Source organism: Peromyscus eremicus, chromosome X (genome assembly GCF_949786415.1).
Source record: "Peromyscus eremicus chromosome X, PerEre_H2_v1, whole genome shotgun sequence".
NCBI lineage: Eukaryota > Metazoa > Chordata > Mammalia > Rodentia > Cricetidae > Peromyscus > Peromyscus eremicus.
Window position 1 is genome coordinate 125,882,594 of NC_081439.1, and position 24,165 is coordinate 125,906,758.

The 24,165-nt window shown below is 39.1% G+C and overlaps 1 protein-coding gene across 3 annotated transcripts in view; it reads left to right on the forward strand.

Moving 5' to 3' along the window:
- Window positions 1-20,820, forward strand: part of Fmr1nb (FMR1 neighbor) — a 37,144-nt gene extending 16,324 nt beyond the window's left edge. The window contains exons 5-6 of one of the 3 annotated variants that reach the window (XM_059250591.1): window positions 19,869-20,011; window positions 20,680-20,820. In XM_059250591.1, coding sequence (XP_059106574.1) covers window positions 19,869-20,011; window positions 20,680-20,696 — 160 coding nt within the window. In that variant the 3' untranslated portion in view covers window positions 20,697-20,820. The remainder of the gene's footprint in view (window positions 1-19,868; window positions 20,012-20,679) is intronic. The other 2 variants (XM_059250592.1, XM_059250593.1) reach the window with 2 other exon arrangements.
- The last annotated feature ends 3,345 nt before the right edge of the window (window positions 20,821-24,165 follow it).

The window sequence follows — 24,165 nt, forward strand, 5'->3', positions numbered from 1 at the left end:
GGAGTTTCTTTAGTGTCCATCATCTTTGAAGTAAATGGGTGAGGCTAGGAGCACATGTGTCTTATTGTCCAGAAAGTTTAAGTTTTTAAAACATTTTAAATGCCATGTTTGGTAGGTCTTTGTAGTGTTTGAAGATTACCTACCCAATTGAAATATATATACCTAGAAAACTTAACTAACATGACTATAAGTTTGATTATAATGGATGACTAATTATTAATCTGTGTTTCTTAATTATACATTACAATTTCAAATGAGCTATGCAAACATAATACCTTAAACAAGAGTAACAATATACATACAGTATAACAAAATTAACTTTAAATTTCTATCAATAAACTAAAATTCATAGCAATGTAAAAAATTTTAAGCAAATTGTTGCTCTTTAAAAGTAGATTCAGCCGGGCGGTGGTGGCGCACGCCTTTAATCCCAGCACTCGGGAGGCAGAGCCAGGCAGATCTTTGTGAGTTCGAGGTCAGCCTGGTTTACAGAGCGAGTTCCAGGAAAGGCGCAAAGCTATACAGAGAAACCCTGTCTCGAAAAAGCAAAAAAAAAAAAAAAAAAAAAAAAAAAAGTAGATTCAATAATCTACCCTTTTATTCTATCATATCTATAATATCCCCTTTTCTTTTTTAGAAAGAGATTGTATTTATAATCAGCCCTCTTTAAATAAAAATAAACATTTATAAAAATATTTTGGGAATTTGGGAGTAGCTTTGTATACTACTTCCTGCTGGTTTGGCATGCTGGCAATCTTATGGGGATCCTGAGAAAATTAAGAGTTATGGTCAAGTCCTGGGAAGACTGGCTCTGACCTTTGTCAATAGGTACCATCTGGTAAGGCTCAGGAGGCCTCACTTGATCAAATCTGACCCATCTTAACCTGGAACAATTCCATTGCCTCTTGCTTCCTGTGGAAACAAAAGCAGAGCCTCCTTTCCAAATGAACATATCCTTAGATCCAAATTTTGAAGTCAAGATACCCTTAAAATATATATATTGGTTTAACTCAGCAGCCTTTATAATCAAATGTCTCTCTCCAGTTAAAAATCCCAAAGACAGTATAATCTAGACTCTCTGTGTGATTTTCATCTTTACGTGGCTTAATTTTTATATTATTTTTACTGTCTCTTTAAAGATTTTATTTTTGAAAACTATTTCTTTATATAACTGTCTGTATTTATTTTCCTCTTTCTTCCAAGCCTATGTACATTTTTACACACATTGTAAACTGTTTAGAGGTTTATTCAATCTGAATCTGTCTTATTGTGAATCTGTTGCTTTAAACTGCAGTGTGGCTAGGACAGAAGCAGCAGCCTTGGCTGCTGACTCTACCTATCTCAGCTTTCCACAATGGTGGAGGTGCCTTTACTGCCAGCTCTGGGATCCATGCTCATCACTGAGTCTGGGAAGCAGTGGGTCTATGCCTCCATCCAGCAGCATGTAGCCCAGAAACATTTTTTTTGTCTGTACTAGCAAAAGCTAAATCCACCATGCAAGTGTGCTGCACAGCTTGGAGATACCTCTGTGTACCCAGCAGGAATCCTACATGCTGTAGGTTAAGCCCATATACCTTGAACCTGCCATACTGTAGCTCACAGCTTAGCTTGCCTGAGAGACACAACTAGGAAGCTGTTTTTTTTTTTTTTAAAGATTTATTTATTTATTATGTATACAGTGTTTTGTCTGCATGTATGCCTGCAGGCCAGAAGAGGGCACCAGATCTCATTACAGATGGTTGTGAGGCACCATGTGGTTGCTGGGAATTGAACTCAGGACCTCTGGAAGAGCAGTCAGTGCTCTTAACCCCTGAGCCATCTCTCCAGCCCCCTAGGAAGCTGTTTTTAGCTCTGTTTTAGAATCTTTTTTTAAAGCTTTCTCAGGTTTTGGGTGGAAATTCTTGCTACCATGTTGAGTGCCAAATGTAGCCAGAAGTTTCTTGGGTCTCACCATAGCCTCAAGTTTCTCCAGCCATGCCTGATCCCAAGGCTTATAAAATAATCATTCAGAGGCTTAATGTTAATTACCAATTGTGTGGCCTATGGCAGGCTTCTTGCTAGCTAGCTCTTATAACTTAACCCCTTTCTATTAATCTATAAGTTGCCACATGGCCATGTCATTACCAGTCTCCTGGCATCTTGCTGCTCTTTTGGCGATGGTGGGCATCTTTCTCTTCCTCTCCTTCATTCTCTCTGTATATCTGCTTGGATTTTTCACCTGCCTCTCAGCTGCCTTGTCATAGGCCAATGCAGCTTTATTTATCAACCAATCAGAGCAACACATATTCACAGTATACAGAAAGACATCCCACAGTATACTGGCTTATTCCTTGTGGAACACTCAGCTTGATTTTTTATACCACCCAGGACCACCTGTCAAGGGGTAGTACAACCCACAGTGGACTAGGTCATCCCACATCAATCATTAATCAAGAAAATTTCCCATAGCTTATCTATAGGCAATTTGATGGAGGCATTTTCTTAATTAAAGATAATTCAGATGATCCTAGCTGTGTTATGCTGACAAAACAAAAATAAAAAAAAATAGACAACTAACTAGCACAGATGTGTAAGTATATTATCCCATTGAAGGGATAATTATTGCTCACATGACCTTTACATGTATTCAAGTATTTCAGCTTTCCTAAGAGGTGTTTTCCTGATCAGGTGTTCAACAGACATAGTTGGACTACCTCTTAAGGGAGAGTGCAGTACTGTGCATTGTTTTAGGCAATGAGTCTCAAGAAAGCCCTTCTACCTTTATTTTTTCATATGATGCTTTAAGTCTTTTTTTATAATTTAATTTAATTTTACATATCAGCCATGGAGTCCCTTGTTCCCTTGTTCTCCCCACTCCCGCCCCCCCCCCAGCTTCCCCCCAGCCCACCTCCCATTCCCATCTCCTCTATAGCATAGACTCCCCTGAGGATTGAGTTCAGCTTGGTAGATTCAGTCCAGGCAGGTCAGTCCCCTCCTCCCAGGCTGAGCCAAGTATCCCTGTATAAGCCCCAGGTTCCAAACAGCCAGCACATGCACTGAGGACAAGTCCCGGTCCCACTGCCTGGATGCCTCCCAAACAGATCAAGCTAATCAACTGTCTCACTTATCCAGAGGGCCTGATCCAGTTGGGGGCTCCTCAGCTATTGGTTCATAGTTCATGTGTTTCCATTCATTTGGCTATTTGTCCCTGTGCTTTTCCCAACCTTGGTCTCAACAATTCTCGCTCATATAAACCTTCCTTTTTCTTACCAATTGGACTCCTGGAGCTCCAACTGGGGCCTGGCCATGGATCTCTGCATCCGGTTCCCTCAGTCATTGGATGGGGTTTCTAGCATGACAATTAGAGTGTTTGGCCATCCTATCACCAGAGTAGGTCAGTCTGCTGTCTCTCGACCATTGCCACTAGTCTATTGTGGAGGTATCTTTGTGGATTTCTGTAGACCTCTCTAGCACTTTGCTTCTTCCTATTCTCATGTGGTCTTCATTTATCATGGTCTCTTATTCCTTGTTCTCCCTCTCTGTTCTTGGGATCTCCTGCTCTCCTAAGATCTCTTTCCCTCAACCCTTGCCCTTCATTACCCCCAGGTTCATCACGTCCAGGTTGTTCATGTAGATCTCATCCATTTCTCTGTCATTGGGTGATCCCTGTGTCTTTCTTGGGGTCCTGTTTTCTAGGTAGCCTCCCTGGAGTTGTGAGTAGCAGTCTAGTCATCTTTGTTTTACATCTAGTATCTGCCTATGAGTGAGTACATACCATGTTTGTCTTTCTGAGTCTGGGTTACCTCACTCAGGATGATTTTTTCTAGATCCTTCCATTTGCCTGCAAACTTCATGATGTCATTGTTTTTCTCTGCTGAGTAGTATTCCATTGTGTATATGTAGCACATTTTATTTATCCATTCTTCAGTTGAAGGGCATCTAGGTTGTTTCCATGTTCTGGCTATTACAAACAATGCTGATATGAACATAGCTGTGCAAGTGCCCTTGTCATATGATTGAGCATTCCTTGGATATATGCCCAAGAGTGGTATAGCTGGATCTTGGGGAAAATGGATTCCCAATTTTCTAAGAAAGCGCCATATTGATATCCAAAGTGGTTGTACAAGCTTGCATTCCCACCAGCAGTAGAGGAGAGTTCCCCTAACTCCACATCCTCTCCAGCATAAGCTGTCTTCAGTGTTTTTGATCTTAGCCATTCTGACAGGTGTAAGGTGGTATCTCAGAGTCATTTTGATTTGCATTTCCGTGATGATTAAGGATGTTGAGCAATTCCTTAAATGTCTTTCAGCCATTTGAGTTTCCTCTGTTGAGATTTCTCTGTTTAGTTCTATAGCCCATTTCTTAATTGGACTGTTGGGCATTTTGATGTCTAATTTCTTGAGTTCTTTATATATTCTGGATATCAGTTCTCTGTCAGATGTGGGGTTGTTGAAGACCTTTTCCCATTCTGTAGGGTGTCACTTTGCCTTGTTGACCGTATCCTTTGCTCTACAAAAGCTTCATTTTCAAGAGGTCCCATTGACTGATTGTTTCTCTCAGTGTCTGTGCTACTGGTTTTATATTTAGGAAGTGATTTCCTATGCCAATGCATTCAAGACTACTTCCTACTTTCTCTTCTATCAGGTTCGGAGTAGCTGGATTTATATTGAGGTCTTTGATCCACTTGGACTTAAGTTTTGTGCATGGTGACAGATATGTACCTCTGCAGCCTTCTACATGTTGATATCCAGTTATGCCAGCACCATTTGTTGAAGATGCTTTCTTTTTTCCATTGTAGAATTTTAGCTCCTTTGTCAAAAATTATATGATCATAGGTGTGCGGATTAATGTCACGGTCTTCAATTTGATTCCATTGGTCCACATGTCAGTTTTTATGCCAGTACCAAGCTGTTTTTATTACTGTATCTCTATAGTAGAGCTTGAAGTCAGGGATCGTGATGCCTCCAGAGGTTGTTTTATTGTACAGGATTCTTTTGGATATCCTGGGTTTTTTGTTTTTCCATATGAAGTTGAGTGTTATTCTTTCCAGGTCTGTGAAGAATTGTGTTGGTATTTTGATGGGGATTGCATTGAATCTGTAGATTGCTTTTGGTAAAATTGCCATTTTTACTATGTTAGTCCTGCCTATCCATGGGAGATCTTTCCATTTTCTGACATCATCTTCAATTTCTTTTTTTCAGGGACTTGAAGTTCTTGTCATATAGGTCCTTCCCTTGCTTGGTTAGTGTTACACCAAGGTATTTTATATCATTTGTGACTATTGTAAAGGGTGATGTATCTCTGATTTCCTTCTCAGCCTCTTTGTCAATTGTATATAGGAGGGCTACTGATTTTTTTTGAGTTGATCTTGTATCCTGCTATGTTGCTGAAGGTGTTTATAAGCTGTATCAGTTCCTGGTTGAATCTTTGGGGTCACTCAGGTGTACTATCATGTCATCTGCATGTCCCTTTAATCTCCTTATGTTGTCTTATTGCTCTGGCTAGAGCTTCAAGTACTATATTGAATAAGTATGGGGAGAGCGGACAGCCTTGCCTTGTTCCTGATTTTAGTGGAATTGCTTTGAATTTCTCTCCATTTAATTTGATGTTGGCTGTTGGCTTGGTGTAAATTGCCTTTATTATGTTTAGGTATGTTCCCTGTATTCCTGATCACTCCAAGACCTTTATCATGAAGGGGTGTTGGATTTTATCAAATGCCTTTTCTGCATCTAGTGAGATGGTCATGTGGTTTTTTTCTTTGAGTTTGTTTATATGGTGTATTACATTGACGGACTTTAGTATGTTGAACCACCCTTGCATCCTTGGGATGAAGCCTACTTGATCATGGTGGATAATTGTTTTGATGTGCTCTTGGAATCTGTTTGCCAGTATTTTATTGAGTATTTTTGCATCAATGTTCATGAGGGAGATTGGTCTGTAGTTGTCTTTCTTTGTTGTATCCTTGTTTGGTTTAGGAATCAGGGTAACTGTAGCCTCATAGAAGGAGTTCGGTAATGTTCCTTCTGTTTCTATTGTGTGGAACAATTTAAAGAGTATTGGTATTAACTCTTCTTTGAAAATCTGGTAGAATTCTTTGGTGAAACCATCTGGTCCTGGGCTTTTTTTGGTTGGGAGACTTTTCATGACTTTCTATTTCCTTAGGGGTTATTGGACTATTTAAATAGTTTATCTGGTCTTCATTTAACTTAGGTATGTGGTACCTATCCAGAAAGTTATCCATTTATTTTAGATTTTCCAGTTTTGTGGAGTAGAGGTTTTTGAAGTATGACCTGATGATTCTCTGGATTTCCTCAATGTCTGTTGTTATGTCCCTCTTTTCATTTCTGATTTTGTTAATTTGGATGTTCTCTCTCTGTCTTTTGGTTAGTTTGGATAAGGGCTTGTCTATCTTGTTGATTTTCTCAAAGAACCAACTCTTTGTTTTCATTAATTTTTTTGTATTGTTCTCTTTGTTTCTATTTTATTGATTTCAGCTCTCAATTTGATAATTTCCTGGCATCTATTCTTCCTGGGAGACTTTGTTTCTTCTTGTTCTAGAGCTTTCAGGTGTGCTATTAAGTCACTTATGTGAGATTCCTCCAACTTCTTTATGTGGGCATTTAGTGCTATGAATTTCCCTCTTAGCACTGCTTTCATGGTGTCCCATAAGTTTGGGTATGTGGTGTCTTCATTTCCGTTGATCTCTAGGAAGTCTGTAATTTCTTCCTTTATTTCTTACTTAACCCATTGGTGATTCAGTTGAGCATTATTCAGTTTCCATGAGATTGTAGGTTTTTTGTAGTTTTTGTTGTTGTTGAAATCTAACTTTGAACCATGGTGGTCTGATAGAACGCAGGAAGCTATTCCAGTTGTTTTGTATCTGTTGAGATTTGCTCTGTGGCCAAGTATGTGGTTGATTTTAGAGAAGGTTCTATGGGGTGCAGAGAAGAAGGTATATTCTTTTTTGTTAGGATGGAATGTTCTGTAGATATCGATTAAGTCCATTTAAGTCATAACATCAATTAAGTCCTTTATTTCTCTGTTAAGTTTTGTTTTGGGAGATCTGTCCAGTGGTGAAAGTGGAATGTTGAAGTCTCCCACTATTAATGTGTGCAGTTTTATTTGTGGTTTAAGATTTAGTAATGTTTCTTTTACATATGTAGGTGCCCTTGTGTTTGGGGCATAAATGTTCAGAATTGAAACTTCATCTTGGTGGATCTTTCCTGTGATGAGTATGTAATGCTCTTCTTGATCTCTTTTGATTGATTTTTGTTTGAAATCTGTTTTGCTGGATATTAGGATGGCTACACCCGCTTGCTTCTTAAGACCATTTGATTGGAAATTCTTTTCCCAGCCTTTTATTCTTAGATAGTGTCTATATTTGAATTTCAGGTGTTTTTTTTTTTTTGTATGCTGCAGAAAGATGGGTCCTGCTTTCATATCCATTCTGTAAGCCTGTGTCTTTTTATAGGTGAATTAAGTCCATTGATATTAAGGGATATTAATGATCAGGGATTGTTCATTCCTGTTATTTTTTGGTGGTAATGTGTGTGTACTTCTCTTCTTTGATGTTTACTGCTGTGGCATTATCTATTGCCTGTTTTTTCGAGGGTGTATCTGACTTCCTTAGGTTGGAATTTTCCTTCTAGTGCTTTCTGTAGGGCTGGGTTTGTGGATAAGTATTGTTTAAATCTGGCTTTGTCTTGGAATGTCTTGTTCACTTCGTCTATGATGATTGGAAGTTTTGCTGGGTATATTATTCTAGGCTGGCATCCATGGTCTCTTAGTGTCTGCATTACATCTGTCCAGGTCCTTCTGGCTTTCAAAGTCTCCATTCAGAAATTGGGTGTTATTCTGATGGGTTTGCCTTTATAAATCACTTGGCCTTTTTCTTTTGATGCTCTTAATATTCTTTCTTTATTCTGTACGTTTAGTTTTGTTTAATTATTATGTGGCGAGGGGACTTTTTTGAGGGGTCTAGTCTGTTTGGTGTTCTATAGGCTTCTTGTATCTTCATAGGCATTTCCTTCTTTAAGTTGGGAAAGTTTTCTTCTATGATCATGTTGAATATATTTTCTGTGCCTTTGAGTTGGTATTCTTCTCCTTCCTCCCTCCCTATTATTCGTAGGTTTGGTCTTTTCATGGTGTCCCAAAGTTCTTGGACATTTTGGGCTATGACTTTGTTGGCTTTAGTGTTTTCTTTGACTGATGAATCTATTTCTTCTACTGTACCTTCAATGCCAGAGATCCTCTCTTCCCTCTCTTGCATTCTGTTGGTTATACTTGCATCTGAAGTTCCTATTCGTTTACTCAGATTTTCTATTTTCAGCATTCCCTCTGTTTGTGTCTTCTTCATTTTTTGTATTTCCCTTTTCAGGCCTTGGACTGTTTCCTTCATCTGTTTCATTGCTTTTTCATGATTTTCTTTCAGGGATTTATTGTTTTCTTCTGCTTTATTTGTCCTTTTGTCTAGTTTTTTTATAGCGTTCTTCCCATTTTTTGTTTGTCTTTTCCTCAATTTCATTTGTGATTTCTTCTATATAAGCCTCTACCCTCTTCATGATGTTATTCATAAGGTTGCTTTCTTCTGCTTCTTCCATTTTGTGATGTTCAGGTCTAGCTGTTGGAGGAGGGCTAGGTTTTGGTGATGCTGTATTGCTCTTCCTTTTGTTGTATGTACTTCTGCCTTGATGTCTGCCCATCTCCTTGTGGATTCGTTCTTGGTCTTATCAGCACTCTTGGTCCAGACAGAGCTGACAGATTCAGGAAGCCTCTCTCTCTCGTCCAGATGGGACGTCCGGGGCAGGATGGGAGCTCTTGTCCAGATGGGAGGTCTCTTGTCCAGATGGGAGATCCAGGGCAGGAAGGGAGCTGGGGGCTGGTCTCTAAGTCTCAGGAAGTGGCTGGGGTCTCGGCGGATGGGCGTAGGGGCACTGCGTGGAGATTGCAGGGTCTGTCAGGGGTCTTGGAGAAGGGGAACCTTCCCTGTGGGGGTGGGGGTGGAGGGGATCTTGCCCAATGGCCAGAACCTGGGGCCAAGTTGGGCAGGTCTTCCCTGGAATGGCTGGTGCCCAGGGATGGGATCTTGGGGTAGGCCTCTCTGGGTCTGAGCCTAGACACTCACCTCTTGTCCAGGTTGGAGATCTGGGGCACCATGACATGGTTTCCCAGCTCAGCCATGATGTCTGCTCAGCGCCGTGCAGCAGAACTCACAGCCCACCACACCAGACAAAACTGCTGGTGCCAGCTCTTCTTCAAAGAAAAGTTGATGCTTTAAGTCTTAAAGTGCAATTATGATGCTTTCATTTCTTTTTTCTTTAAGGTTATTTTTATTTATGTGTATGTGTGTAGCACGAATCTTAAAAGTTCTTATTAATAAAATCGAACCCAGGGCCACGTATTAGGGTGAATGCTGGAAGATCAGAGAATCAGAACAAGCCACAGCCACCTTACCTCACCAGTTCCTCAGCTGATTCTGTTTCCTCAGACTGGAAGCCTCTGTGTCTTCATCCAAATGGATCTCAGCTGAACTGCTGCTCAAAAGCCTAAAAGCTTAATCAGCTTTAGTTCCTGGTTTTCACGCCTTATATACCTTTCTGCTTTCTGCCATCACTTCCTGGAATTAAAGGCATGAGTCACCATGCCTGGCTGTTTCCAGTGTGGCTTTGAACTCATAGAGATCCAGATGGATCTCTGCCTTTGGAATGCTAGATTAAAGGCCTTTGCTACCACTGCCTAACCTCTATGTTTAATATTATGGCTGTTCTGTTCTCTGACCCCCAGACAAGTTTATTGGGGTACACAATATATCAACCAAATATGTGTCCATGTTAGTTTATGTTACAAGTATCCAGATACCGATGGAGGCTAGAAGGCAGTGTTAGATTCTCTGGAGCTAGTGTTATAAGTTCTGGTAACTGAACTAAGGTCTTTTGGAAGAACAGGGCACACTGTTAACCACTGGGACACCTTTTTAGCCCCTGCTTCCCCTTCTTATAATTGGTTTATTACTAGGAAAATGTAACTGTAACGTGAGGTCTAAAGTATATTATGAGAAAAGGAGTCTATCCTCAATGGAAACTGACCTTGCTAATGCCCACAGCTTCCTTTGTTAGTTAGAATTTATTAGAGAAACAGAACCAATAGCATATGTGTTACAAATGGAGTTTACTTAATTGTCTTACGTGTTTCAGTCTGGAGAATTGAATGGCTTTCTGCATGCTGGAGTAGCTGAGAACCTGATAGTTGCTCAGTCTGAGTGGCTTAGAGGACTTCTAGAGAACTGCTGTTTTTTAGTCGGCATCAAAAGGGTAAAGAAGCTGAGTTCTGATGTCAGTAAAATGTGACAGCATTAATGGCAGCCACAATTTACTCAGCCAACAAAGAGCAAAGGCAAGCAGGGAGAAGTAACACTGCATTTTCCTCAGACCTTTTTATATCTTTATCACTTCTAGAAGGTACTGTCTACTGTGGGAGACAGTCTTTACCACTCAGTTAATTCTTCCAAGAAATACTCTCACAGATTTGTTCAGAGGCTTGTCTCTTAGTCAACTGCAAATCCAGTCGAGTTGACAACCAAGCTATTAACCATCATACTACCTAAGACTTGTGGTCCTACTTAGTGATCCCAGTCACACCACTCTACTTGATGTAGAGACTATATGGCATGTCACCATGCAAGCACTGACTTGTTGTTATGTATCTCCCCACCACCACTATTCTTATCTGGATCATTTCCAGGCCGGCAGTAGGCCTCAGATTAGATGTCACCTGTCCTAGAATACTTAGCCCAAACCTTTTGCTCACACTGGGTCAGGCTTCTTTTTGCTTGTTTTCTGCCATTGTCTGTCTACCTCTACAGTGACTGACTTCAATTTGTTGTCATTATCAGCCTGTGAATCTGCCCTTCCTTTGAAAAGGCACAGTCCTTTAGCACAGATCCTATGTCTTATTTGTCTTTAGTTCTATGATATATATACATGTTTTTTCATAACAGAAAATATGCAATAAAGGTATGCAAAAAGTTGACCTGTGCTTTCTAAGTACACTATCCATAAAATTAGACATTATATATGAGAATAAAACCACCTTTAACATATGGGACAAATCATTTTTCCCCTAATTTCTCTTTTGAGCATTTTTAATAATGAGTATCTAACTTTTTACATCAGAAGTGAATGTAAGTTGTATTGTCAGTATTTGGGGGGTGTAGGTACAGGAGACTTACTCCATACTACTACCCTCACCAGCCTGAAGAGTTCACCTAAAGATTCAGGGACCATGACTCAGGCCAAACCAGGATATGTGGCTTCGATGTGGAAAATAATTTCAGAACTAGATAGTTTATGAATCAGAATTATAGGTTTTATTAAAGATATTTTAATACAAATTTAAGCACCAGGACAAGGAGAAAAAGTGGTGTGTAGCTAGAGTTTTTCTGCCTGGCCCACAGTCAGGACAAATCTCTCTCACCTGCCAGTCCCACAGCCACTCAGACCCGACCAAGTAAACACAGAGACTTATATTGGTTACAAACTGTATGGCCGTGGCAGGCTTCTTGCTAACTGTTCTTACAGCTTAAATTAATCCATTTCCATTAATCTATACCTTGCCACATGGCTCGTGGCTTACCGGTATCTTCACATGCTGTTTGGTATCGTGGCGGCTGGCAGTGTCTCTCTGACTCAGCCTTCCACTTCCCAGCTTTATTCTCCTCCTTGTCCCGCCTACACTTCCTGCCTAGCCAATGGCCAATCAGTGTTTTATTTATTGACTAATTAGCAACACATTTGTCATACATAACATCCCACAGCACTTCCCCCCCTTTTTTTTTTCAAAATGGAAGGTTTTAAACTTAACAAAGTAAAATTACATATAATTTGGGAATTTGGGCGTAGCTTCTCTTACTACTTTCTGCTGGAGGGGGGCACTGTATCTTATGGGGAAACAAAGAAATTTTTAGGATTATGGAGTAGTCCGTGAGGCTGTATCGTCTGAGCCAGTTGCCTTGAAACCATTGTGGATGTTGGATCATCTGGGCCATGGTGTCATCAGAGACCTTTCAGGGGGTTTTGGCTGGTCAAACTTGATGTATCTTAATCTTGAGCAAATCCATAGCCTCTGGCTTTCTGTGGAAACAAAAGAGACTCTTTTCCAAAGCAACATATCCTTATATCCAAATTTTGAAGTCAAGATATCTTTAAAATATGCATATTGGTTTAACTCAACTTCCTTTACAATCAAATATCTCTCTGCAGTTAAGAATCCCAAAGACAACACAATCCAGATTCTCTGTGTAATATTCATCTTCATGTGGCTTATTTTTTATATTAATTTTACTGTCTCTTTAAAGACTTTATTTTTTAAAACTATGTATTTGTTTCTATAACTGTATATACCACCTTTTTTGTCTCTTTCAAGCCTACGTATATTTTACACACATTGTAAACTATTACATCTGAATCTGTCTTATTGTGAATCTATTGCTTTAAACTGCAGCGGCTGTGGCTGCTGGCTCCGCCCACCTCAGCTTCCCAACATGGCTACGTTTACTGCCAGCTCTTGGGAGCTATCGTGGGTCTACGCTTTTATCCAAGCAGCATGTAGACCCAAAACCTCTTTTTTTATTTTGTACTTGCAAAGGCTAAATCCACCACGTAGCTTAATGTGCCACTTGCAGAGGACTCATTCCCACCATACTGCAGGTCGAGCACGCACGCTAGGAATCCACAAGTAGCTCAAACTGGCAGCTGCCGCTCATTTGAGAGAGACGATTAGGAAGCTGTTTTTAGCTCCATTTTAGAATCTTTTTTTCTCAGTTTTTAGGTGGAAACTCCTGCCACCATGTTGGACGCCATTTGTAGCTAGAGTTTTCCTGCCTGGCCCACAGTCAGGACAAATCTCTCTCACCTGCCAGTCCCACAGCCACTCAGACCCGACCAAGTAAACACAGAGACTTATATTGGTTACAAACTGTATGGCCATGGCAGGCTTCTAGCTAACTGTTCTTACAGCTTAAATTAATACATTTCCATTAATCTATGCCTTGCCACATGGCTCGTGGCTTACCGGCATCTTCACATGCTGTTTGTCATCCTGGCGGCTGGCAGTGTCTCTCTGACTCAGCCTTCCACTTCCCAGCTTTATTCTCCTCCTTGTCCCGCCTATACTTCCTGCCTAGCCAATGGCCAATCAGTGTTTTATTTATTGACTAATTAGCAACACATTTGCCGTACATAACATCCCATAGCAGTGGTGCTTATAAATAAGACACCTGACAGCATGTCTTTCTTAAAGACAATTTTTTGTTGTTGTTCTGTTTTTTATTTTTTTGAGACAAGGCATTACTCTGTAGCCCTGGTTGGCCTGTATCTTGACAGCTTTGTAGACCAGGCTGGCCCTAAACTCACAGAGACCTAGTGCCTATTCCCCTAGAGTGTTGGGATTAAAGGTATGGAAACACATCTTGTACCAACAAGGCAAATTTTTACAGTAGTCATATATAGTGTTGTTATAGTGGGGTTTAAAGTTACTATCATATCACTGGATGGTTCCTAAGGGGTACCTGATATGATGAAAGTTAATAAGGTAAAAGTCTAGCACACAGATACAGGAAGGTAATCAAAGTTAGTTTTCTTTTGAGAATCCCAGACAATGCTTGGCAAAGTAATGACCTATACTCAAGGTGTTATACATTCAGACCTTAAGCCTGGGTCATTTCTACTTTAACATAAAACACCTATATATGGAATGAATATTAACTTTTGTCAGCAGCCTTTACAACAAATGTTAATTATGCTAGAATTCTTGCTTCTTAGGTGGCAAGAGGTTCTAGTCAGACTCTAGGATATGGAGCTCTAATCACATCCTGTCTTTCTATTTAACCATAGTATGACAGTTAATTATAAGGATGGACTGAAAACCAAGTCTTTTGAAATTTAGTTGAGTTAGTATTCTCTCTTTCCTCTCTCTCTCTCTGTGTTTTCATGGGTACATGTTCATGTATATGTACACACATGTGCATATGAGTGTGTATTTGTGAAGGCCAGAGATCAATGTCTTGATCACTCATCACCTTATCTTTTTAAAGTCTCTCATTGAATGTTGTTGTCTCTGGGAATCCACCTGTTTCCCCTCCCCCCATTAGTGCTACAGATATAAGAGACCATATTTGGCTTTAAAATATTCTTATTTTTTTGAGAATTTCATACATGAATATTGTTTTTATGTCATTTCTACCCCTCCCTCTCCAATCTCTCCCATGTTCCCCCCACTTCTACCCAACTTTATGACCTCTTCTTCATTACTGTTGTTACGAGTTATACATGCACATACACACACTCACACATACACAAATACAACTTACTGAGTGCATTTAGTGTCATACACACACACATGTTTGTGTGTGTGTGTGTGTGTGTGTGTGTGTGTGTGTGTGTGTGTGTGTGTGTGTTTAGGGATGACCATTTGGGACTGGATGACCTATCAGGGCTTTCCCCTGATCTCCTTCTCTTAGTAACAATTAATAGGCTGTAGCTTTTTTTTTTTAATCTAGGGGTGGAACCTGCCTTGCAAGATTTCCTCTATCAACTTTGAAATATCATATGGTGTTGCCATTGTGTAGGTTTTGTTTAGGCAACAATATTGTTAGGATTTCATGCTTGACTCTTTCTGTGGGTTCTGGGGATCAAAACTCAGCTCTCTGTTTTTGTGTGGTATGTATTTTACAGACTGAACCATCTCTTGAGCCCACAGTAGTTTTCAAAGATTATTATGCCATATTATTCTTTGATAGTAAAAGTGAAATGTATACCACTAAATTTAAAATAAACCTCATGAATAAAGGACATCTGGTCATTTTATGATAAAAAGTAAGATATATTAAGGTTACAGAATCAGGAAGCTTATATAAGCCTTAACTTCTTAGCTATAATTCTGGATGTCCAGAAATTCTATAAACCTAAATATTTTTTTCTAAGTCATTTAAAGCAAAAATGCTGATCTAATCTGATCTGATTTTTTCTAGTCTTCTTACTGCTTAGAGTGAATACGTATATATTTTATTGCAGAAACGTTAATGTATTTTATTATGAAATACTACCCCAGGCTCCTTGGGAGTGTCAAACAGTAATCAGTGAATCACATCATGTTACCTTTGTGAAATTTAAAAAAAATGTGTTCTGATACACATCTGGCCTCAGTAGACTAAGAACTATGTAGTTTTAGTTCTCGCCTCTTTTCTAAACTGTAGTTAACAATATAACATAAAGAGATAATATGTAAATCATACAAATATATTTTTGGCCTTCACTCACTATTTCATTTTATACCTGGAGACAATTTTATGATTAATTGAGAAAAAGGTGTTTCTTTCCCTCACATCTGTCTTACCTATTGGAGCTCACTCATAACCAAGTAATGTAGTTTTATGGGAGAAAAGTGAGTATTACCTTCAAAGGTATCCTTTCAAAGGCAGGCTTATCTATCTCAGCTTCCCATATGCCCAGAACCCAGTTGCTCTGGACATTGAAGTAGCACTGTTGGGTGTTCCCTTTCTTATGCTGCTTAGCATTGAGCTAAAGAGATGGCGATTCTGTTATTTTCTCTTCACAGTCTTGTAGGCAGATCTTATCTCTATCTTTGTATTTTCCTGTAGCAAGATTCCTGGAAGACCACCTCCCAAATCATGACATGGAGACTTATTAATTATAAATGCTTGGCCTTAGCTTAGGCTTGTTTCTTAGCTAGCTTTTTTTTTAAACTTAAATTAACCCATTTCTGTTAATCTATGTGCTGCCCTGAGGCTCTTTTACCTCATTTATGTACTGTCCATCCTGCTTGCTTGCTTCCTTTGTGTCTGGCTGGCTGGTCCCTGGCTGCCTGGGTCCCCTTTCCTCTCTCCCTTCTAGCTCCATCAATCTCTCTCCTGCATAGCTATTGGCTGTTCAGCTTTTTATTAGACCAGTTAGGTGCCTTAGGTGGGCAAGGTGGAAACAGCAACACATCTTTACATAGTTAAACAAATGAAGCGTAAACAAATGCAACACATCTTTACATATTTAAAAATTACTCTGCAACACAAACAAATACAACACATCTTTACATAGTTAAACAAATATTCTATTCCACAAATATTCTGTCCCCTGCATAACCTTTGCCATGAACATTCCCCTTTCCTCCTATTTCATGTGTGCTTAGTTCTTTAGAAACTGAAAGCCCTATAAACAATAAATAACATTTCGTGATAAAAATCAACTAATATTTATAAGGTAATGTTCCATCCTAAAGGAATTGCGTGCCCAGAAAGGAGAAAGGAGGAGATTAACACAGATGTAGGAAGACTTTACTTTTGATTTTCTAGGTCTGAATTTGAATCCTGGCTCATTAAGTAATTTGGCAACCTCAGGCCAGTTACTTTTCTTATTGGTGTTGGTGTCTGTCTCAGTTTCTTTATCTGAAAAATGGAAATAATAGAACTAGTGCCCATGTATTTCATTGAGAAAATTAAATGAGGTCTTAGATACAGGTACTATTTTATGGACTATGCAGGTTTACTTATGTATTTATGAATATATATATGTATATATATGTGCATCTACACATGTAACAGTAATGATTAAAAGATCATAGATTTGAGAGAGGGAGTGTACATGGGAAAGGTTGGAGGAAGGAAAAGGAAAGGAGAAATACTATAATTATATTTTAATTAAAAAATGAAAGTATGCTCATGTAGATCTCATCCATTTCTCTGTCATTGGGCGATCCCTGTGTCTTTCTTAGGGTTCTCTTTACTAGGTGGCCTCCCTGGAGTTGTGAGTTGCAGTCTGGTAATCCTTTGCTTTATATCTAGTATCCACTTATGAGTGAATACATAGCATGTTTGTCTTGCTGAGTCTGGGTTACCTCACTCAGGATAATTTTTTTCTAGTTTCACCCATTTGCCAGCAAACCTCATGATGTCATTGTTTTTCTTTGCTGAGTCAAGGGTCAGGGGAAAGAGAGCTTAGGGGAGTGGGAGATCCCAGCTGGATCAGGAACAGAGTGGGAGAACAAGGAAAGAGATACCATGATAAATGAAGACACCATGGGAATAGGAAGAAGCAGAGTGCTAGAGAGGTCTCCAGAAATCCACAAAGATACCTCCACAATAGACTACTGGCAATGGTCGAGAGAAAGCCCAAGCTGACCTAATCTGGTGATCAGATGGCTGAACACCCTAACTGTCATGATAGAACTCTCATCCAGTGTCTGATGGAAGCAGATGTAGAGATCCATGGCCAAGCCCCAGGTGGAGCTCCAGGAGTCCAATCAGTGCGAGAGAGGAGGGATTATATGAGCAAGAGATATTGAGAACATGATTGGAAAAAGCACAGGGACAAATAGCCAAACTAGTGGAAACATGAACTGTGAACCAATAGCTGAGGAGCCCCCATGGAACTGGATCAGGCCCTCTGGATAAGTGAGACAGTTGATTGGCTTGAAATATTTAGGAGGCCCCCAGGCAGTGGGAACAGGATCTGTCCTTGCTTTTTGGAGCCTAGGGCCTATGCTGAGACATTTTGCTCAGCCTTGGTGTAGGGAGGAGGGGACTGGACCTGCCTCAACTGAATCTACCAGACTGAGCTGATTCCCCAGGGGATGATACCTTGACTTGGAGGAGGTGGGAATGGGGGGTGAATTGGGGGAAGGCTGGGGAGTGGGAGGAGGGAGGACAGGGGAGTCTGTGGCTGATATGTAAAATTAAATTATAAAATAAAAATATTTAAAAAATAAATAAAAGTAAATTTATAAATAATTAAGGTCATTCATGCATATGAAGGCATTAGTGACACAACACGCCTGAGGTTAGCATGTATTAACTAGTGCTTCAGTACGGTGAGACCTGGTATAAGTCCTAGTTTAACCATTTCAAAATAGGAAATGCAGCACTTTCTATGACATTTGTGTGAATTAAGTAAGATAAACTATATGAGGTACCTGGGCAAGATTTTGCCACATAATGTCTTCACGGGTCCTCCTCTACTTGATCACTACACAGACACAAGAGAGTATGGGATTGAATACCAAATGACAGCAAAAGTAAGTGAAAGTGCTTTGAAAATTGTAAATAGTAATGCGATATAAACCATTACTGTTGATTTTGAAGGTCAGACAACAGGGATTCTCTCTGGAGTAGGAGTGAAAGGAAAGGTGCCTTGACAGAAAATATATAAAGTGGTTGTTGAGTAGGTACCATTCATGCTACAGAGCAGTTGCAATGCCCTGTTCTGATTGTGGGGGTTCATATGATCACAAGGACTACAGACAGAATGTTAGTAATGTTTATAGTGATAAATTTGAAGGAGCCAAGTGCAATACATTTTTCAGAATGAGATAAAACAAATCAGACAGGAAAGTTTAGTAATCTGGGTGAATAGTGTTGCTATCTCACTACTGTTGAAAAGTAAAGCTTCATTCCAGGCCTGATTAGTCAACTTAATTCCTTTCCTGCTTAGTTTTGACCTAGTAAACAGAAATCATCAAATTATGAGCTAGTGTATGAAAGAATGCTAAGAGATTCATTCAGTTCCTTCTTACAGAAGCACTAACTTAACTAACTCCCATACTAGAAACAGCATCTTGGTATACTGGCCTTTAGCAGCTTCCACAGCAAACACTAGTTTTAAAAGTGAAATATTTCTATATCAAGTGTGCTAATGTGTTCTAAAACCAGTAAACTTTCCTGACTTTTGATTGTCTTTTAGCTGTTTCTCTTCCTATGGGCTTCTAGTGGTTTGAATTTTTTTTGTTCAGTTGATATATAGAATATTTCACACAAATAATTAACCTTGCCAATACAGTATATTTTGCCCTTATTAAATGTCTTAGTTATATTATAATTTTTGATATTAATCATCAGATATTTTGCTTACATGCCATTCCTAACATTTTTCATTTGAAAGAAATTAAGTATCGAGTGAGCTCTTTGAAAAGGACTGTATTGCTTCAAGACTACTTTTAGGGCAATCAGAGCCCCTGAAGTCTTACAAACCTTGTATTTAAAGAGCCCCAGTCCATCAAAAACAGAAAGGCAAGATGTGTTAGGAACATAGTACCTGACCCCTCATCACCTTAAGGATTTATTGGTGCATCCTGTGTAAATGGAAGCTGAGCTTGAAACCTGGTGCTCTTAACTAGGGAATAAAGTCAATGTCCTGTCACTTCAAGCACAGCATCCTGAAACTCCAAAAGTATGGTGCAGTGACATCTTGATTAACAGGCTGTGCCCAACACTTGTGCCTTGGAGTGTTTATTGAAACTTCATAGAACTGCCATCCTTGAGTTATGCCTACATTTTAGAGAGTTTCTCTGTAGGAGAGTAACAGGATTTCTGTTTCACAATTCTCCAAGATAACTTAGCTGCTTTCTATGCTTTGAACTATTAAGCCTCTGAACTGCCTATGCTATTGGAAGTACTTGTGGGAATATTTTATGGCCCCATAGTGACATTATCATACAGCTTTACTAAAGTTTTGAGTAACAGCTGAAAAGAGTCTCATATTTTCTTATGGTCCCCCAGATGCCACTGAGTATTATAAAGTTGATGGGTAAAAACAATTTAAGGAGCCTTTCCAACATCTTAGGTTGCAGGCAACTTTGTAGTTTCTCTTTTGAGGTCTAACACACTGTATTTTACATTATTAAAATGTAATTTAAGTTAATCACTATGCTAATGATATATAAAACATTCTTTTGCATTGGTTTTATATCTCCATTAAAAGCATAATGGCCACATCACAGTTGTTTGTGTTGTCTGTAAAGCTCAAAATGTTAATGTTCGGTTAAGAATGCAATAAATAATATATAAAAAAAAGAAAAGTAAAGCTTTGTTTGAACTTTTCAAATTATAGCAGATGGTTTAATCCTTTAAGAAGGAAGATGAACAGAGTGTTAAAGGTTTTGAAGAAACAGAAGACAAAACTGAAGAGGAAGCCTAGAGCAAGGAAAGCACCAAAAGAAGAGAGAGGAGATAGAAAAGAGCAGGAGTCCAGAGGTAATTGACAGGATATAGATTGTTACTACTAACTTTATATGTCAATCATTAGCCCATTTGACTGACACTTACTTTTGCACACAGAAAAGTTTTTCAGAAAGTTTATCACCTGAAACTGTTTCACAGCTAGGGATATCTAGAATACAATAAAGTAGTGAAGAAAAGTAGCCAGTTGTTTATGTACTGCATTATTTGCTAAAGAACAGTTCATCTGTTCTGAGTGAATAAAGAAATGGATTCTTCCTGTTTTGACTCTAAGGCTACATGCTACTTGATAAATAATCATGGCCACAGTTACTAATGTGTCTCAAGCATAACACTTATCCAAGGAAAGGTTGATGTATCTTAAAGCCTTTAAGTGAGGCTCAGTGAGTTCATGGTGTATGATTATGAGGTCCCTTTTTAAACCCCTTATAATTTTGCGTTATGCATATTTGATGAGCAGGTAGTATAACAAATAGCTAAAAGTGCAAGATATGATCCATATTTCTATCAGATGCCTAAAGTATATGTTGACCAGCATACCCAGTTTATAGTTTGAAAATTTTGTTCCTGCTATTTACTTTCATAATAGAATATGATATATATAATGCGTGTGTGTGTGTGTGTGTGTGTGTGTGTGTGTGATTTTAAGTTGCTTAATTCTACTTATTTTTTTTCTTTTACAGCATTACTTTCTAATTGAGAATTCAGACCTGCCAGAAAGGAGACTTTTCTAAGTCATCCAAATCCTATTAACTTTAGAAAGACAAATTTTTTGTCATAGTTTCAAATCAAATTAAAGTTGTATTTTGTGCATCAAATCAAAATCTGGATTCTTTTTGTTTAAAAAAAATGACTCTTCTGGGGCCAGGAAAATGACTCAATGGTTCAAGTGCTTACTATAAAAGCACAAGAACCTGGGTTAGATTGGGTTGGCTGCACATGCTAACTTCAGTACTATTGGGGAGGGGAGCTTGGAGACAAGGATCACTAGAGCCTGCTGGCTGTCAGTCTAGCTCCAAGTTCAGTGAGAGACCCTGTCTCAAGGGAATAAGGCCAAGAGTGATAGGACACATGAAAATTCTTTGCTGGCCTCTGCATGTGCATAGGATGTATTCATCTACAACCCCTGTGGTAATATGAATGTAATTGGCTCCCATAAGCTCATAAGGAATGACACTATTGGAGGTGTGGTTTTGTTGGAATAGGTATGATATTGTTGGGGGAAGTGTGTCACTGTAGAGGCAGGCTTTGAGATTTCCCATGCTCAAGACACCTCTCATTGTCACAGTCTACTTCCTTCTGTTGCCTTCTGATCAAGATATATCTAGTACTATGTGTACCTGCGTGCTGCCATGCTCCCCGCCATGATGCTAATGGACTAAACCTCTGAAACTGTAATCCACCACCTCAATTCAGTGTTTTCCTTAGAAGAGTTGCTGTGGTAATGGTGTCTCTTCACAGCAATAGAAATCATAACTAAGACACCCCCAAAACACATACCATTGTACATTCACACATACACAAAATAAAAATTTGAAAGATTGTGGGGATGTTTTATTTGTGAACCCCAATAAAGCTTATATGAGGATCAGAGGAAAAAGCCAGCCACTGTATTAAACATAGAGGTCAGGCAATGGTAGCACACACCTTAATCCTAGCATTTGAGAGGCAGAGATTCATCCGGATCTCTGTGAGTTCAAGGTTACACTGGGAGCAGAGCCAGGCATGGTGGCACACACCTTTAATCCGAGCACTAGTTAACCATAGAGGTCTGTAGGTCTGTACAGACAGATAAAGAGCTGAGCAGAAAGAGGAAGTAAGAGGGCAAGGACAGAAAGGCATGGGTATACAAGAAGTAGCTCTCTCTGGAGGCTGAGGAATTGGTGAGGGGAGGTTGGCTGTGACTTGTCTTATTCCTTTGATTTCTCAGTTTTCACCCCAATATCTGGCTCTGGGTTTTTTATTAATAAGACGGTTTAGCAATTCATCTTACATCTGGCAGCCTAACGTTTGTGGCATGAATTCATGAAAAAGCCACTTTTCTGGGGCTCAGGCCTAGGCTGCACATGACTGGAGTCTCCATCCCACATGGTCTGCAGTCTCTTTGGCTTCTCTCCTGGTGGGTTGTGGGCTCTGTCAGGATCCCCATATTGGACTTCTACCACACTAGGTAGCTGCCTTGAAACTCTCTCAGGCTTCTATTATTCTGTGAAGTCAACAGACTTGGTGAGTCAATTAAGATATCTTAAAGGGAAAAAATAGTTGAGAGATTTTTTTTCCTACATTAAAAAATGGGAAACGTTTTTACAATGGAGGTAATTTTGTCTCTGATAACAAATTAGGCAGTCTGAAAATGGAACAATTAAATGAGAGGATAATTAATGTTGATGGGATTTACATAATGTCCATTATGAATATTAGTTGATCATTTTTGTTTTATCATTAGAAAGGTTAGTTAATTTGAGTGCCAAGATAAAAATTTTGGAAAAACTTGTTAAAACAGATCATAGAGATATTCAGGCACAGACAGAAGAATTTAAAGGTGAACCTATTGAATTATATGGTTACAGAGAAACAGCCTAAGGTTTTCAAACAGCAACTGCCAAATGCTCAAGGCTGTATATGAGCTAACTGGACTCCTGTGGAAATTTTTGATTTGAGGAGATTTAAATAAGGTATAGCTTCATATGGTAGGCATTCTCCATTTGTAAAGCAGATGTTAAACTCATGGTCAACTTGTAATAGAATTATCCCTCAAGACTGGAAAGATTTGGTTACAGCTGTCCTAGAGGCTGGTCCACAGTTACAATGGAGAACCTGGTAGAAAGAGGAGGCTAAGACTATAGTACAATGATGTAGGGCTAGAGGTATGGAAATTTCCTAAGATTAACTTCTTGGAGAAGGCAATTATGCTGATATACAAAGACAATCTTCATATGATGACCATACACTAATTCTATGCTGCATGATGGCCATGAGTGCTTGGGACAGAATTGAAATATGAAAGAAAACTTGAGTCATTTACAAAAGTTATACAGGGCCCAAAGGAAACCTTCACATATTTCTTACAAAAGCTATCTTCAGCAGTAAATAGAATGATACCAAATTCAGAAGCTAGACAACTAATAATTGAATCTCTGGCTTTCAAGAATGCTAATGCAGCATGCAAAAGGGTTATGAGGCTGTTAAAGGCAAGGTCAGCACCCTTGGAGGAATGTATCCAAGATACAATTAATCTTGAATCTCATGACCATGATGATACTTGGATAGGAGAGGCAATTTCCAGAGGTTTGAAGAAAAATGTTAGATGCTTTAATTACAGTAAACAAGGTCACCTAAAAAGGTACTGTAAACAGGGCATTCCAGGAAACAATGTTTCTTCAAGGAACAATGGCAACAGAACAGCCTTCGCTTCTGAATTATGCAGAAGGTGTGGTAAAGGCAAACATTGGACTAACAAATATGTAGAAGGTGTGGTAAAGGTAAACATTGGACTAACAAATATAGATCAACAAGGAACAAAGTAATCCTTTGCATTTGCTGTCGGGAAACTCCATGAGGGGCCTCTTGCAGGCCCCCATGGCAAATTCAGTTCAGTCCTGCCATCATAGAAGAAACCCCTTTCCAGAGCAATTAAATAACCAAATGCCTATTGTAAAAAAAAAAAAATACTGCTTGGGGTGAACTATAGCAGAAAGAGCCGAAAATTCAGGAGAAACCATAAAGAAATTTTTTTTGGCAAACTTCTATAAATGAACAAAGACCAAAATTAAAAATATGAATAAATGACATTCTCATTGAGGGTGTTGTAGACACAGGTTCAGACATAACAATAATTGCACAAGAATATTGGCATCAAAATTGACCTCTTTAGGAAGTAAATGTTCAGCTGTTAGGGACTGGAACATTATCTCAAATGAAACAGAGCACAAGATGGGTCAAATGTATAGGGCCAGAAGGACAGAGAGGAAAATTAAAGCCACATGTGACTATAGGGCTATAAATTTATGGGGCCATGATTTATTACAATGGAATACCCAGATTAACATTCTTCCAACCTCAGAAACAAACCATAAACTAACATAAGTTTCTAAGAAAAATATTAGAAGGTATTATAAAGAACAGTCACCAGACATTCAGATTATACAAAAACAGGGCAAAACAGCTGC